This window comes from Sorex araneus, chromosome 2 (genome assembly GCF_027595985.1).
Source record: "Sorex araneus isolate mSorAra2 chromosome 2, mSorAra2.pri, whole genome shotgun sequence".
NCBI classification, from domain to species: Eukaryota; Metazoa; Chordata; class Mammalia; order Eulipotyphla; family Soricidae; genus Sorex; species Sorex araneus.
In genome coordinates this window covers 7,130,910-7,146,071 of record NC_073303.1, presented here as the reverse complement: position 1 = coordinate 7,146,071, position 15,162 = coordinate 7,130,910, and the positions used below count along the sequence as shown (strand labels likewise).

Here is a 15,162-nt window from a genome sequence, read left to right as displayed (position 1 = left end):
TCTTGCCAGCAGGTTCCGTCTCTCCCTGTCCCCCTGACACATTTCATCAAGGCCCTGTCTCAGTGTTTCTTGAGTTTGCCACGACCATAAAACTCTGCCCTGGAACCGAGGCTGACAGGGAGATGAATAAAGGGGAAGAGCCGGGGAAAGAAGACAGTTTCCTCTTGTTAGCACCTGACACACAGTTCATCCAAGGTCCTGTCTCAGCCAGTTCCCAGAACTTCCCAGGACCATAAAGTTCTGCCTTGGAGCCTGGGTTGACAGGGAGACTGAGATAAGGGGCAGTAATGCTGGGAGATTTAGGCCCGCCACACATCCCTGCGACTTTTCTGTGACTTTTGGGTGTATTTTGTAGACACTTGCTAGCTGATAAGAAATGCAAGGAGCCTTTGAAAGGGCCTACCCAGAACTTAATATCTTTAACTTAGTGCTACACTAAGTACCTCCCACTTGGGCACTCCCTTTTCCTTTCTCTATTTTTCAATAAACTTTTCTACTTTCTGACTCTGAGTCTGAGCATCTTTATTGCTCAGTATTTTCCTTCTTGAAAATATTGAAGAACCTGGGAATCGTGGCCCGGGACAGACCCGTGGCCGCTCCTGCGTCACCAGCCCCTCCCCGCTGAACTCTCTCCAGCCCAGAAACAATTTTCTCTGGCCTCTTTTTCTCAGTTGCCTTCAAGTCTGAATAATTCTCTGACCAGAATGGCATAGTTGGGGGTGACAAACTCAGCCCCTTCCTGGGGAAGGATGTAGAGCCCCAAAGAGCAATACAACTTCACTCATGGCATCGCCAAAAGTAGGTCTTTGCAACCTGATAATAAGATTTCTTTTTTTTTTTTTCTTTTTGGGTCACACCCGGCGATGCACAGGGGTTACTCCTGGCTCTGCACTCAGGAACCACCCCTGGCTGTGGTCAGGGGACCATATGGGTTGCTGGGAATCGAACCCAGATTGGCCACGTGCAAGGCAAACGCCCTACCCGCTGTGCTATTGCCCCAGCCCCTGATAATAAGATTTCTTATAGCACTGCACTGTCATCCTGTTGATTTGCTGGAGCGGGCTCCAGTAACGTCTCCATTGTTAGACTTCTTGTTACTGTTTTTTGGCATATAGAATATGCCACGGGTAGTTTGCCAGGCTCTGGTGTGCAGTGTGGGTGGAATACTGTCGGTAGCTTGCTGGGCTCTCTGAGAGGGATGGAGGAATCGAACCCTGGTCAGCCGCATGCAAGGCAAACGCCCTACCCACTGTGCTATCACTCCAGTCCAAGGTTTCTTATAGACTATTTAAAAGTGTGGTATTGGTTAATTAACCGACAGATGAAATAAACAGATAGGGGACACCTGTTGCTTCCACAGTAGCCCCTCTGCCTGCCTGAAACATAAACAGATCACTATAAAGTTTCATTTATAATTTAGGCCCAGTAAGAAATGAACAAAAATAAAATGGAACAGTCATCGGAATAGATGGTAATAGATGTGCTTTTGCATCCTCTTGCTTTCTCACTCCTGTATATACTCTCTCTCACACATGCCTCTCTCTCCCTCTTTCCCCCTCTCACTCCTTTCTGTCACACACACATACACACACACACACACACACACACTTGTTGCACATAATTTTGGACTCCAGTTGCCCTTGGGTAACAGAAGCTGTAGAAAGCAAATTTAAAGGTAACTGGGGTGCTACCCCTCAGCCGACTGACAAATGCAGGGGAGAAGTCAAACACCAGCCTGCTGGGGGGCTGGGCGGAAGCTCCTGGAAGGAGTGGGCGGCAGGGCGGGAAGCGGGGATCCCACCGCAGTTAAGGCCGGGACAGAGTGGCCTGCCCCTTCGCGGTTGGTCTGGGCTGGGCAGCCTTGCCGGTGGACAGCAGCGTCGAGCCCGGGGCCAGCCTGGAATGCTGCCCCACCCCCACCTGCAACAGGCCCCGCTGGGGGCCCTCGCGGCCAGAACGGTGGCCGGTGGCCGTTAGGAGAGTCCGTTGGGCCATCGCGGCGGTTGTGCTGAGGATGGGTTTGGAGAGGCAGGGGCTGCGGGGAGGGGGTTCCCCTACCCTGGAGCCACGGGGGAGCTTCCCTGGAAGGGGAAACTGAGCAGCCTGAAGGAGCCCGCGATGCCCTGTGGCAGGTAACTGTTGGCGGGAGGGCAGGGAAATCATCCCGGGGGGCACCCCGAGCCCCTGGGAAGGACCTCCCGGGCCAGGGCCTCGGCCTCCGCATTCTCGGGAGTTTCAACCACCGGTCCCGATCACCGGTCAAATCAGGAACTGAACACAGGTTTCGTTGTTGCTGACTCCGCCTGGGGGCCGAGGGTCAGCTTGGTGTGCAGGTGGAGAACACGGGTTCTGTCCCTGGCACCACACATGGTCCCCTGAGCCCCCCCAGGAGTGATCCCTGAGCCCAGAGCACAGAGCAAACCTAGAGCATCGCCAGGCGCAGCCCCAGACAAACAAACAAACAGTACAGCACACTCAGTGTGGAAAACTCAGAGACATACAACGGGCAAAAGGAAAATCAATGTTAAAACACGGAAACTCAAATCCTATGTGCACATTGAATGCAAAAAAACAAAAACAAAACCTAAAAATAAAATAAAAGACATAAAGGAGTTTTCACAAATACAGGCGCACCAGGGGTGCTCAGGGCTTCCTCCTGGCTCTGCACTCAGGAACTACTACTGGCAGTGCTGGGACTGGGCATTATGGGATGCTGGGGATTGAACCTGAGTTGACTCTGTGCAAGACAAGCTTCTTATCCCCACGGTCCAATAGTTCTGACCCCTCTAAAATACTGATTCTCTACCAATGACACAGTATCTCAGTTGTTTCTGAGAGGTCCAGGATTTATTCCTGTTGCAGCCAGGGTTGGCCATGCAAGGCAAACACACCTTACCTGCTATCACACTGGCCCCAGATAATTTTTTAAAAATTATCTTAGAATAACTTTTTTTTTCTTTTTGGATCACACTGTGAGATGCTCAGGGGTTACTCCTGGCTCTGCACTCAGGAATTACTGCTGGTGGTGTTCAGGGGACCGACCATATGGGATGCTGGGAATCGAACCTGGGTTGGCTGTGTGCAAGGCAAACACCCTACCCGCTGTACTATGGCTCCAGCCCCAGAATAACTTTAATGAGCTGATGTTACATAGGGTGCAGCACTATGAGGAGGGGGATTGGGAACTCCAAGACAACACTGGGGCTGGAGGGCAGAGCTCTGATCTCACATCTGAGATCTTCTTTTTTATTTTTTAATATTTTTATTTAAAAATTTTTTATATTTTCTTTTTTAATGTTATTTATTTATTATTATTATTTTTATTAGTGAATCACTGTGAGGCACAGTTACAGACTTACAACTTTTGGTGCTTGTGTTTCAGAATGGGAGACTAGCACCCAAGAATAGTAGAGATAAGTACCAGGAGGTTGGCTCCATGGCTTGGAAGCCGGCCTCACATGCTGGGGGAAAAGGCAGCTCAGATAGAGAAGGGAACACCAGGTAAAGTGTGGTTCGAGGACCCGCTGGGGGTGGGAGATACGCGCTGGAAGTAAACTATAGATCAAACACGATGGCCACTCAGTACCTCTATTGCAAACCACAACACCCAAAAGGAGAGAGAGAGAACAAGTTGGAATGCCCTGCCACAGAGGTGGGCTGGGGTGGGGGACTGAGGTGGTGTTGGGGATTGAGAGGGATACTGGGATCATTGGTGGTGGAGAATGGGCACTGGTGGAGGGATGGGTAAACGATCGCTGTATGAGTCAGCCACTTCTTTTTTTTAAGTCATTTTGACGAAAGAAAGTGTGGAAAACACAAAAGCACACAATGGACAAAATGAAAGTCAATGTAATCTTAGAGCCAATTTCATTTTACCTTTTTATTTCACATGTAAATATAGGACTTTTTATCTCTATTTAACCATTATCCCACTTCTATCTTGGGATATATGCACTTGGTAAAGCAATTATAATATTGGTATGTTATCAAAGACAATCAGAAAACATGCCCATACAAGGACCTTCTTAAAATTAGACTTTAGTGTTTCATGTTCTATTTTTCTTTTTTTGGCAGGGGTGGAGGAGGATAGGAGGTGTACGATGGGGGTGGGTATGTACCCAGCTACGCTCCTGGTTCTCTGGACCATAGAACATGCTGGGGTTCGAGCTTGGATCAACCTGGTGCAAGGCAACCACTTTGCCCAATGTACTCTCTCTCCAGCCCCAAGTTTCAGGTTCTTTATTTATTTTTAGTTTTTGCTTTTTGGGTCACACCCAGCAATGCTCAGGGGTTACTCCTGACTTTGCACTCAGGAATTACTCCTGGCAGTGCTTGGGGGACCATATGGGATGCTGGGGAATCGAACCTGGGTCAGCTGCATGCAAGGCAAATGCCCTACCCACTGTGCTATCGCTCCGGCCCCAGGTTTCAGGTTCTTTATAAAAGTCAAGTTGAACATGGCATTTTGAAATCAAAATTACTTTAAATGCTACACACGGAATAACTTCTCACAAATTTGAACTGCAAAGGGGATGGACTTTAAAAATAAATAGATTGGGGCTGGAGCGATAGCACAGCGGGTAGGGCATTTGCCTTGCATGCGGCCGACCCGGGTTCGATTGCCAGCATCCCATATGGTCCCCTGAGCACCGCCAGAGGTAATTCCTGAGTGCAGAGCCAGGAATGACCCCTGTGCATTGCCGGGTGTGACCCCCCAAAAATAAATTAAATAAATAAAAATAAATAGAATAAGGGCATTGTTCTGATAGGCATGCAAAATTAAAGATTCTTTTCTATACTCATAATAACAGAAATATTAGTAATATTAATAATTAGCACTATTTCTAACGTTTACATTATAAGCATTGAGCATTAATATTCCTATATTTAATATTAGGGTTTATATTTTTTTACATTATAGCAGTAGCTTATTAAATCATACCACTTATTACTAAACACTAGAGGAAAGTCTTCATAGACTTCAAGAATTTTAATAAGCAATATTTTATATTTCAGAGTCAGAGATTGAACCCTTGGTATCACCCACAATCCAGGCCAAAAAATTTAAGATTTGATGCCTCTCAAACGCCCTGGTAGCATTTAGTGTTTGGTAACTAATGCTGTTTCTGGGTAAGACATCACAGTATTATATGCAGACCCAAACAGTGACTTGTTCAAATGCGATTTCATTCTTTCTTCAGACGTAACTTCAGATGTCAAGTGTAACCTCCAAGATAACATTCTTGTTCAGACTGTGAGACTGGAGATCCTGGAGCAAGATGGTCACGGGGCAGGAGGAGGGCGCCGGGCACACCCTGGAAAGCAGGATAAACAACCCTCAGCCACGCAGTTCCCACAGCTGCCCCGTCAATAGGCCCCCTCACAGACTCTGCAGTTAACTTTTGATGATCAATTGCTTGAGCCAGCTGTACAACGCAAACTTGAATCTTCACTAACGTGGACCTTTGGCCGGAAGTTTGGATGTTCCCAGAACAGATCCTCTGGCAGGGATCTTTGAACTGCCTTCATCTAGGGTGTCTCTGAGCGCCTTGCATTACTAACCGGCAGTAGGCCCAGCAATACCCATCCTCCGGGTATGATGGACTTCTGGATCTCTCAGCTGAGAAAACAAGACTGAGATCAACGTCTATAATAGAACACTGGGTTGGAAGTTGTTATACGACTTTCATTATGAATTGGTTACTTTCATGCTGTTGGAGATGCAAATCCCTTAACCTCTAAGCCTCAGATCTCTGTAGTTTACTTACAGCTTGCTTGGTTTATGATTTATAAAAATGTTTTTTTTTTTAATTGCCCAGCATATTGGATTGAGCTGGGCCTTTGACAGGCCTCGAAAAATGGCTTGTGCAAGTCCTGACATAGTCACAATTTGCTGAGCCAGAGCTTGAAACTTAGCTGTTATAATGACTCAACATTGCTGATTCAGCTGCACTTCACAGTCCTGAAGACTAGCCTATAGTTTTCCTGGTGAAGCCGGGCAAACTCTGCTGAGCGCATCACCGTTTAACAGAGAAGATTTACCAGTTTCTATCAGATATGAATCACTTCAGTCTGTTATGAGCACTGTGTCAAATGGTGTAAAAGATGAAAATGGTCCCTTCTCTAAGGTCAGGGGGCTTGCATGCTTCGTATGTCCTTATTTGATCTTCACAACAATCCTGTGAAGTAGGTTCTATTATCTTTGCTTTCCTAAAAAGGAAACGGAGGCATCCAGGGGTTCAGTTGATACAGAAAATTGTATCCTCTGGGGTCTCGATTCATCCAAAGCCTGTTCTGTAAGGGCCTCTCCATGCCTGTCACATTGAGGGGCATTACTTGATGTCACTCAACTCTGACCTCAGAAGTGAGTCTCAAGCAGTGTGAGGACAACTGTCCCCAGCCCACGGGCTGTCCCAGTGAGAAGGTGAAGTAGTTAGATTTGCTCTCTAAGCAGTTATGCCAGAGCCCATCAAAGGTTGGCATGATTCTCCCACGGGCACTGCAGGAAGCTTCCCTCCTCTCTGGAAGCGCTTAGAGAGCTTGAGATGATGGTTTCAACCGCTGCTCCTGTCACCATCATTTGGCACAAAGCATTTTCTTCTGTCTTGGCACGAAAGAAATCAGCCCCATACTCTTCTGGTTTGAATAACCAAGCATTTGACAGATTGTTAAAAAGTAAAAAGAAACATACCAATGTATGTACCTTCTGTGTATAGGGCAGATACCCCAGAGAACTTGGTCACTCTCCCATGTGGCTTCAAGGGCCACCTTAAGTATGTCTTGCTGAAGGAGAGCTTACACAGAAAAGAGGAGTGGCTGGTGAGTCAGGGAGGCTGGGGGAAGGCACGCGGGTGGGACTGCTCACCCGAGAGGTTTAGATGGCCGTGGCCTTAACCACAGGTGACCTTCACCCACTCGCTAAGATCTTCCAGAGCAATTACTCTTTTAGCCATCAAATATTTGGCCTCAAAGAAACTTCCTGAACTGTGACTATTGTCTATGTGAAATAAAATCATTTAGTCATTTTTGTGGATTCTGTTTTCACATTTGGTTCAAGTGACTTCCCCAACATACCACACTGGGAAGCATGTCATATGTCCTGTGTTGTCTTGAGCAAACCTTGGGCATAGCACCTTGGCTTGCCACGTTGGGGTCTGTGAAATGAAGTTATACGCTGGTCTTGAGCACTTTAGTGTCCTCTTCAACTATTTAGTGGCCTGAGTTACTGTTAAGGTGATTTCGGTAGAGGGTTAGGGCAAAGGCAATCAGGGAGAAATAGCTCACACTTGGGACCCCTCACTTCTTGTCCAAATTGGTGGTGGACCCTCCACAGGTTGCCGAAGAGGGGCTCTGGGGCTTCGTGGCGGCTTCAACCAAGGGCTGCCTGGAGAAGGCAGGCAGACGGGGCGTCTGCAGGGAATGACCTGGGAAGCAGTAATAATAAAAAAGTGATGTAAAGAAGTTACACAGTCCCCATCCCAAAGCATGAAGGCCACCTTCCCTCTGTAACTGTAGTAACGGGGCCTGGTAACCGTGTCCTCAGCACCAGCGCAGGCCCAGAGCAGCCTGCCCTGCGGGAGAGAAGCCTCAGAAATCAAAGGCCACAATAAGAATTTATAAGGGGATTTCTCAGTGTTCAAAGTCCTTTCCCCTTGACAACACCCTAGCAACAGATTTACACAACCATAAAAGTAACTTGGAGCAAGCAAGTGGCTCACGACTCCATTCTGGGGTCACCTGAATCTCAGATTGGGATGAGTCCTTTTTATTTCTGGGATAACCTCTGTGCGCTCTACCCTCTGGAGAAGCTCACGTTCTCCCTATTTTATCTTTTAATTTTTTGGGGATCACACCTGGCATTGCGCAGGGGTCACTCCTGGCTCTGCACTCAGGAATTACTCCTGGCGGTGCTCAGGGGACCATATGGGATGCTGGGAATCGAACCTGGCTCTGGCTTGTGCAAAGTAAATGCCCTCCCCGCTGTGCTATCACTCCAGCCCTCCTATTTTATCTTTTAAAGCATCAAACTTTACAAAGCTATTCCTAATTGGGTTTCAGACATACTATGTTTCAGCACCGGTCCCACCACTAGTGTCATCTTCTCTCCACCAGGGCTCCCAAATTCTCTCCGACCACCCACGCATCCCCAGCCTTCCACCGTAACAGGCACATTTTAAAGTTTGGTTGTTGGATCCCTTATTTTCAGCATTGTTGGCTCTGTGGTTTGAATATTCCACTCTCTTGGGTTGAGAGCAGGTAGGGAGTTTGCCTTGCACGCAGCTGACCCGGGTTCGATTCCTCTGTTGTTCTTAGAGAGCCCAGCAAGCTACGGAGGGTATCCCGCCTGCATGGCAGAGCCTGGCAAGCTACCCGTGGCATATTCGATATGCCAAAAACAGTAACAATAAGTCACAATGAGAGACGTTATTGGTGCCCGTTCAAACAAATCGATGAGCAATGGGATGACAGTGACAGTGAGTTATTCTATATACCACATATAAGTGAGATCATCCTGTGTTTGTCCTCCTCCTTGCTTACTTCATTTAGCATGACTTTCTGTTCTATTCATGTTGTAGCAAACTGCAGAATTTCAACATTTCTTACAGTTGCATAGTATTCCAATGTATATGAATATTCCACGTGAGATCATTCTGTGTGGAAATCCAGCCACCTGGAGAGACCACTAGCTATGACTTGGATAATATTTCTAACAGTGTCTAGAATTATTTGGTATCAGACATACAAGTACATAATCTAGTCCGAAGTGTTTTGTGTTTTTCTAGATGAGTCCCTAGATGTGGTAGAAACAAACTATCTACTCAATGCCCTGTCCAAATTCACCTGTGGAATCAGGAGCATACAGAATGGAACTCTATGCCACTAAAGTATGTGTCAACAGATAATGAACCTTCACTTTCAACCTTTGAATTAGGAACCCCTTCAGGGCAAAAACAATTTTTATCTTTACATTTTAGCACCTTTACTGGCAAGTGACAACTTTTTTGCTGTTTTGGGGGCACACCTGGAGATGCCCAGTCGTTACTCCTGGCTTTGCACTCAGTAATTACTCCTGAAAATGCTCTTGGGACCATATGGGATGCTGGGAACCGAACCCGGGCCGGCCGCGTGCAAGGCAAACGCCCTACCCTCTGTACTAGGGCTTCAGACCCATAAGAGACAACTCTTATTTTGATGTGGAGGTAAATTGCTTTTGTAGGATAGGTGGAGTGGAAAAATAAATTTCTTTCTCCCTTTTTTTATCATTTCTAAGATTTTCTACTCTTTAATTTACCATAAAAATCTTTACCAATAAATGTTATTTGAAAAAGCAGGGCTCGAACAAATTGTGAAGACTTTTCAAACCAAAATAGAAATGATAGAGTCAGAGAGATAGTATAGGGGTTAGTGCACTTGCCTTGCATGTTGACCTTAGTTCAATTCCCAGCACCACTTCCAGCAACATTTGTCATTTCCCTGTGCTTCTAACTCACTCAGGTGTCCCCTGAGCACCCCAGGAGTGATCCTTGAGCACAGAGCAGGAGTAAGCCATGAGCATAGCCTTACTTCCCTTAATATATATAAAAGAGACACAATTCTATAAATATAAAACTTCTACCAAATACTATCCTTTGACAAGTAACTATCAAAAAAGCTTACCATCAATGGGAAATGACTTTTTAAATAAGACTGAATTAAATGCAAAAAGCACCAATGGATTTCCCTTAAGCTAATAGTACAGCACAATAAAAAAGGCTTCTAAAAGTGAGGATATCATTGATTTTTTCACTGTTCAGTTTGACCTTCATTTAATTTTTTGTTTTTGGTTTCTGGAACACTCTTGGGGGTGCTCCAGGCTCACTCCTGACTCTGTACTGAGGGATCACGTCTATCAGCTTCTGGGGCCAATAGAGGGTGTCAGGGGTTGAGCCTGGGTCAGCTGCATGCAAGGCAAGTGCCCTACCTGGTGTATTATCTCTCTGGCCCCTCAATCATTTAGTTAATCATTTCCTTAACTTGGCAAAGCACACCGTCATGTGATGGGGGATCTTTTATGGCACGGAAAGTCATATTTGTTCTCTGAAGGAGCAGTTGGCTCGTCTCCACATTCACCTTGTGACCGTGTCTCCCTACTCTGAGTGTCACTTCCCTGAGAGAATACTGTTTATCTTCACACATCACTCTTCACTTTCAGGTCACTTTATTGCTGAATGATTGGGGGTTAAACCATGTCATACTGTGCGTTTTGCTCTGAATTCTCATTCCAGTGAAGCAAGTCAAAATTCTTCTCAGTATTTTGGATACATCCTTTGTTTTCATTTTTTCTCTGCTAACTTGGATACAATAAAATTGGAGCTAAGCCTGGCTTTCTTCACAGGCCTTAGACTAGAAACCCTTGGAAGAATTCAGAGACTCTCTTTTTTTGTTTTTCTTTTTTTGCTTTTTGGGTCACACCCGGTGATGCACAGGGGTTACTCCTGGCTCTGCACTCAGGAATTACCCCCTGGCGGTGCTCAGGGGACCATGTGGGATGCTGGGATTCGAAACCGGGTCGGCCACGTGCAAGGCAAACGCCCTACCCGCTGTGCTATCGCTCCAGCCCCAGCAGAGACTCTCTTTTTAATGACAGGCACCCAGGGAAATGACTGGGGCTTTAGCTTAAGAACTCTCAAAGTCTCACAGAAGCTTAAGACTACACCATATACAAACCTCTGATATAAAGTTTGAAATTTTAGGGGTGGCCTGTCTGGACTCCCGTCCACAGGCACTTCCCTCGACCGTGAGCCGTCTGTACAGTGACTCCCAGGATGTGCTCCGCCAGACCCCCCTGTATGACTTCCTCCTGGCCCGTGGAGGGAAGATGGTGGCCTTCGCAGGCTGGAGTCTGCCCATGCAGTACCGGGACAGCCACGTCGACTCACACCTTCACACCCGCCGGCACTGCTCGCTCTTCGATGTGTCCCACAGGCTGCAGACTAAAATTTTTGGTGGTGATCGAGTGAAGTTGATGGAGAGTTTGGTGGTTGGAGATATTGCAGAACTAAGACCAAACCAGGGGACTCTGTCGCTGTTTACCAACGAGGCCGGAGGTATCTTAGATGACCTTATTGCGACCAACACCTCTGAGGGGTACTTGTATGTGGTGTCCAACGCTGGCTGCTGGGACAAGGACTTGGCCCTGATGCAGGACAAGCTCAGGGAGCTTCAGAACAAGGGTGATGATGTGGGCCTGGAGGTGGTGGATGATGCCCTGCTGGCCCTGCAAGGCCCCACTGCAGCCCAGGTACTCCAGACCGGCTTGGCAGATGACTTGAAGAAACTGCCCTTCATGACCAGTGCTGTGATGGAGGTGTTTGGTGTGTCCAGCTGCCGTGTGACCGGGTGTGGCTACATGGGAGAAGATGGTGTGGAGATCTCTGTGCCGGCAGCAACAGCTCTGCTGGAGAACCCGGAGGTGAAGTTGGCGGCCCGGGACAGCCTGCGTGTGGAGGCTGGCCTCTGCCTATATGGGAGCAACATTGATGAGCACACCATACCGGTGGAAGGCAGCCTCAGTTGGACACTGGGAAAACGCCGCCGAGCTGCCATGGATTTCCCTGGAGCCAGGGTCATCGTTCCCCAGCTGAAGGGCAAGGTGCAGAGGAAACGTGTGGGGTTAACCTGTGAGGGGGCACCTATGCGGGCACACAGCCCCATCCTGAGCACGGACAGTACCGTGATTGGTGCTGTAACCAGTGGCTGTCCGTCGCCCTGCCTGAAGAAGGATGTGGCGATGGGGTATGTGTCCTCTGAGTATAGTCGGCCAGGCACCCAGCTGCTGGTAGAGGTGCGGCGGAAGCAGCAGATGGCTGTGGTCAGCAAAATGCCCTTTGTGCCCACAAACTACTATATGCTCAAGTGAGGAGAGTAGTATCATGGCCCTCTGCTATAGGAGCCTTGCCTTGAGCATGTTCTGGGGATTAGTTAGGAACTGGCATCAGGTTAGAGTGGACATTTGTTCTGGTTGTCTGGTTGTTGGTGCCACTATCTCTGGCTGACCCCCGCCCCCGCCACTCAATTTAAAGACCCCTTTTTTTGTTTATGATTTTTTTTGGCTATACCCAGTGATGCTTAGGGGTTACTCCAGGCTCTGCACTCATGAATTACTCTTGGCAGTGCTCAGGAACCATATGGGATGCTGGGGATTGAACCCAGGTTGGCCACATGAAAAGCGTCCTACCTTCCTTCTGTGCTATCTTGTTAGCCCCAAGAAACTCTCTCCTTTTTTTTTTTTTTTTGGTTTTGGGTACCCAACAGTGCTCAGTGCTTACTCCTAGCTCTGCACTCAGGGATTACTCCTGGAGGGGCTGGGGGTACTTTATGGGGCACCAGGGATAGATCACAGGTCAGCTGTGTGCAAGGCCAGCAAGCACCTTACCCACTATACTACTTCTCTGTCCCCACCCCCAGTCCTTTTCTTTTCTTTTGGTTTTTTTTTTGGGGGGGCTACACCCGACAATGCTCAGGGAGTACTCCTGACTCCTGACTCTGCACTCAGTAATCACTCCTGGTGGTGCTCAGGGGGCCATATGGGATGCCAGGGATTGGACCTGGTTCGGCCTTGTGTAATGTAAGTGCCCTTCTTGCTGTACTCTCTCTGGGCCATCGAGCCCTTTTCTAACTAATGAATCAGCCTGCCCGAATGTCCTATTTTTAGTTTATTAATATTATTTTGGTCTTGGGGATACATCCGGCAGTGCTCAGGGTCTATTCCTGGCTGTGCTCAGGGGATCATAATGTGGTGCCAGGGATTTGAACCAGGGTTGGTGGATACAAGGCAAGCATTTTAATCCTTGTACTGTTACATCTCCAGCCTGCCAATATCCTGTTTGAGCCTATGAGCCCATCAACTTCACTCTTGGCTGCTGGGCCGCATCCATCTAGGTTTCTCTCCCTTCACTGCTAGCTGCTGGCTGTGGAGTGAAGGCTCACTTATGGGGACCCCACCTGCCTCACCATAGTTTTTCACCCTGCAGAGGGTCATGCCAGTATACTGGCCACCTCCTCTAGTTCATGTTCCATGACTACAGAATGCTGCCTCTCCCCGGTCATGTTGGATTCCTGACTCCCAGAGGGTTTTCAGAGTTGGGATACAGTGCCTGTGTGTAAATTTGGAGATGGCTGGGGTCAGTGGTGACACAGATTCACTCTGTATGTGTACACTCCCAGGGCCTCAGAATTGTTGTGGGACCGGTTGGGTCTCTCTGACTTTTCTTACCCTGAGCTGAACTTTACCCATGGGGGCCCAATATTCACTTCACAGACTCTTCAAAATCATTAAACAAATTTTCTTCATAAAAAATAAAGTTTGAAATTTTAAATATCTTAAATACACTATTAGGGGATCATAATAGACCAGTTCTCTTGATTTGTACAATGAACATATTTAGGCGAGAGAAAATACAGGTAGCCCTTTATGGATTTATTTGAAGGTGATCTTCTTAATACATAGCTCTAAGAGGAGTGAGAATAAAGCAACTCAGAGAGAATTATTAAAATAAGCTAAAATTGGCTTTCCACTCTGGCCTGGCCTGCCAGCCCAACTTGGGGTATACTTCCTTTCCCTCTCTCTTTTTTAAAATTCCGTGGGGCTTTCTCTTCCCTGTAGAGAAGTCCTCATTCTCTCTTAAACCTTGACTTATTCTCTCTCCTCCTTGCATTAAAAATTTCTTTACTAAAAACCATAAAATAAAAGATGTCAGCCTGAAGTCTTGAACCAGGCCTGCCGTTCATTGGCTGTTTCTATTTCTTTAGTTTGTTTCTGCTTTGGCAGGGGGGGGGAGGGGGGTGTCACGCCTGGCGATGCTCAGGGGTTACTCCTGGCTGTGTGCACTCAGGAATTCCTCTGGCAGTGCTGGGGGGACCGTGTGGGACGCCAGGGATCCAACCTAGGTGGGCCAGGTGCAAGGCAAACGCCCTCCCCACTGTCCCCTTGCTCTGGCCCCCCGTGTTCCTATCTCTTGAGTGAGAAGGTCCTTGTCACCAGTCTCCTGAAGGCTCCCTTGACATCTTTGTTCCGAAGTGTGTAGATAATGGGGTTCAGCATAGGCGTGATGATGCCGTAAAAGAGGGACACCATCTTCCCCCGGTCCTTGGAGGCGGGGGACGGGGGCTGCAGGTACATGTAGATGGCAGTGCCATAGAAAAGGGACACCACGACGAGATGGGAGCCGCACGTTCCAAACGCCTTGCGCCGGCCCTCGGCCGACTTGATCCGCAGCACGGCCCGGGCGATGAAGCCGTAGGAGACGAGGATGAGCGCCAGCGGGATGAGGAGGAACAGCACGCTGATGAAGAAGAGTTCCGCCTCGTTGGCCGTCGTGTCCGCGCACGACAGCCTGAGCAGCGCGGGCACCTCACAGAAGAAGTGATCCACTTCGTGGTGGCCGCAGAGCGGCATCTCCAGGGTGAGGGTGGACTGCAAGACGGAGTTGCTGAAGCCGCTGACCCACGCCGCCGCGGCCAGCTGGACGCACAGCCTCGGGTGCATGATGACCGAGTACCGGAGGGGCCGGCAGATGGCCACGAACCTGTCGAAGGACATGACGGCCAGGAGAAGACACTCGGTGGACCCCAGGGCCAGGAAGATGAAGAGCTGGGCCACGCAGCCGCCGTAGCTGATGACCTTGCGGGCGCTGCGGATGTTGATGAGCATCTGCGGCACGGTGCTGGTGGTGTAGCAGAGATCCAGCACCGACAGGTTGGTCAGGAAGAAGTACATGGGGGTGCGGAGCTTGGCATCCACGCGGGACACGACGATTATCGCCAGGTTGCCGAGGATGGTCAAGATGTAGGAAACCAGGAACACGACAAAGAGCGGGAGCTCCAGCCAGGGCCGGTCCGAGAAGCCGAGGAGGAGGAACTCCCGAGGGACGCTGCTCTCGTTGACCCGCGTCATGCCAGCTGCCGCCGCCCCTGCTGCTGGAGACAGAGAGAGTCAGCGTGGGAACAGCGCGTGTTTGCTCGTGCTTTGGTAACTCGCTTGTGAAAACAGGTCAACTACAGGGACAGACAGTGCACTGATAAAATATATCTTAAAGTGATTCTGCAAAATGAACCTGATAGACTCGACAGGCTCGATCTCCGAGTCTATCACCAGTTTGCACAGGCACAGGGTTCATTTTT

General features: G+C 48.5%; 2 protein-coding genes across 2 annotated transcripts; one reads left to right on the top strand and one right to left on the bottom strand.

Annotated features, from left to right (window-relative positions):
- The first annotated feature begins 2,118 nt into the window (after positions 1-2,118).
- On the top strand, positions 2,119-11,899 carry LOC101546519 (aminomethyltransferase, mitochondrial-like). Its single transcript, XM_012935820.2, has 3 exons — positions 2,119-2,132; positions 6,717-6,819; positions 10,763-11,899. Exons 1-3 carry the CDS (start codon positions 2,119-2,121, stop codon positions 11,897-11,899), a joined length of 1,254 nt encoding a protein of 417 aa, XP_012791274.2.
- Positions 11,900-13,990: 2,091 nt separating this feature from the next.
- Positions 13,991-14,935, bottom strand: LOC101544656 (olfactory receptor 2B2-like). Its single transcript, XM_004621927.2, has one exon. It carries the CDS (start codon positions 14,933-14,935, stop codon positions 13,991-13,993), a length of 945 nt encoding a protein of 314 aa, XP_004621984.2.
- Between the last annotated feature and the right edge of the window lie 227 nt (positions 14,936-15,162).

Bases quoted from the DNA above. Each gene is read 5' to 3' on its own strand.
- LOC101546519 (XM_012935820.2), top strand. The intron at 6,820-10,762 runs GTGAGTCAGGGA...TCCCGTCCACAG, and splicing joins ACAGAAAAGAGGAGTGGCTG to GCACTTCCCTCGACCGTGAG.
- LOC101544656 (XM_004621927.2), bottom strand. From the start codon at position 14,935: ATGACGCGGGTCAACGAGAGCAGCGTCCCTCGGGAGTTCCTCCTCCTC.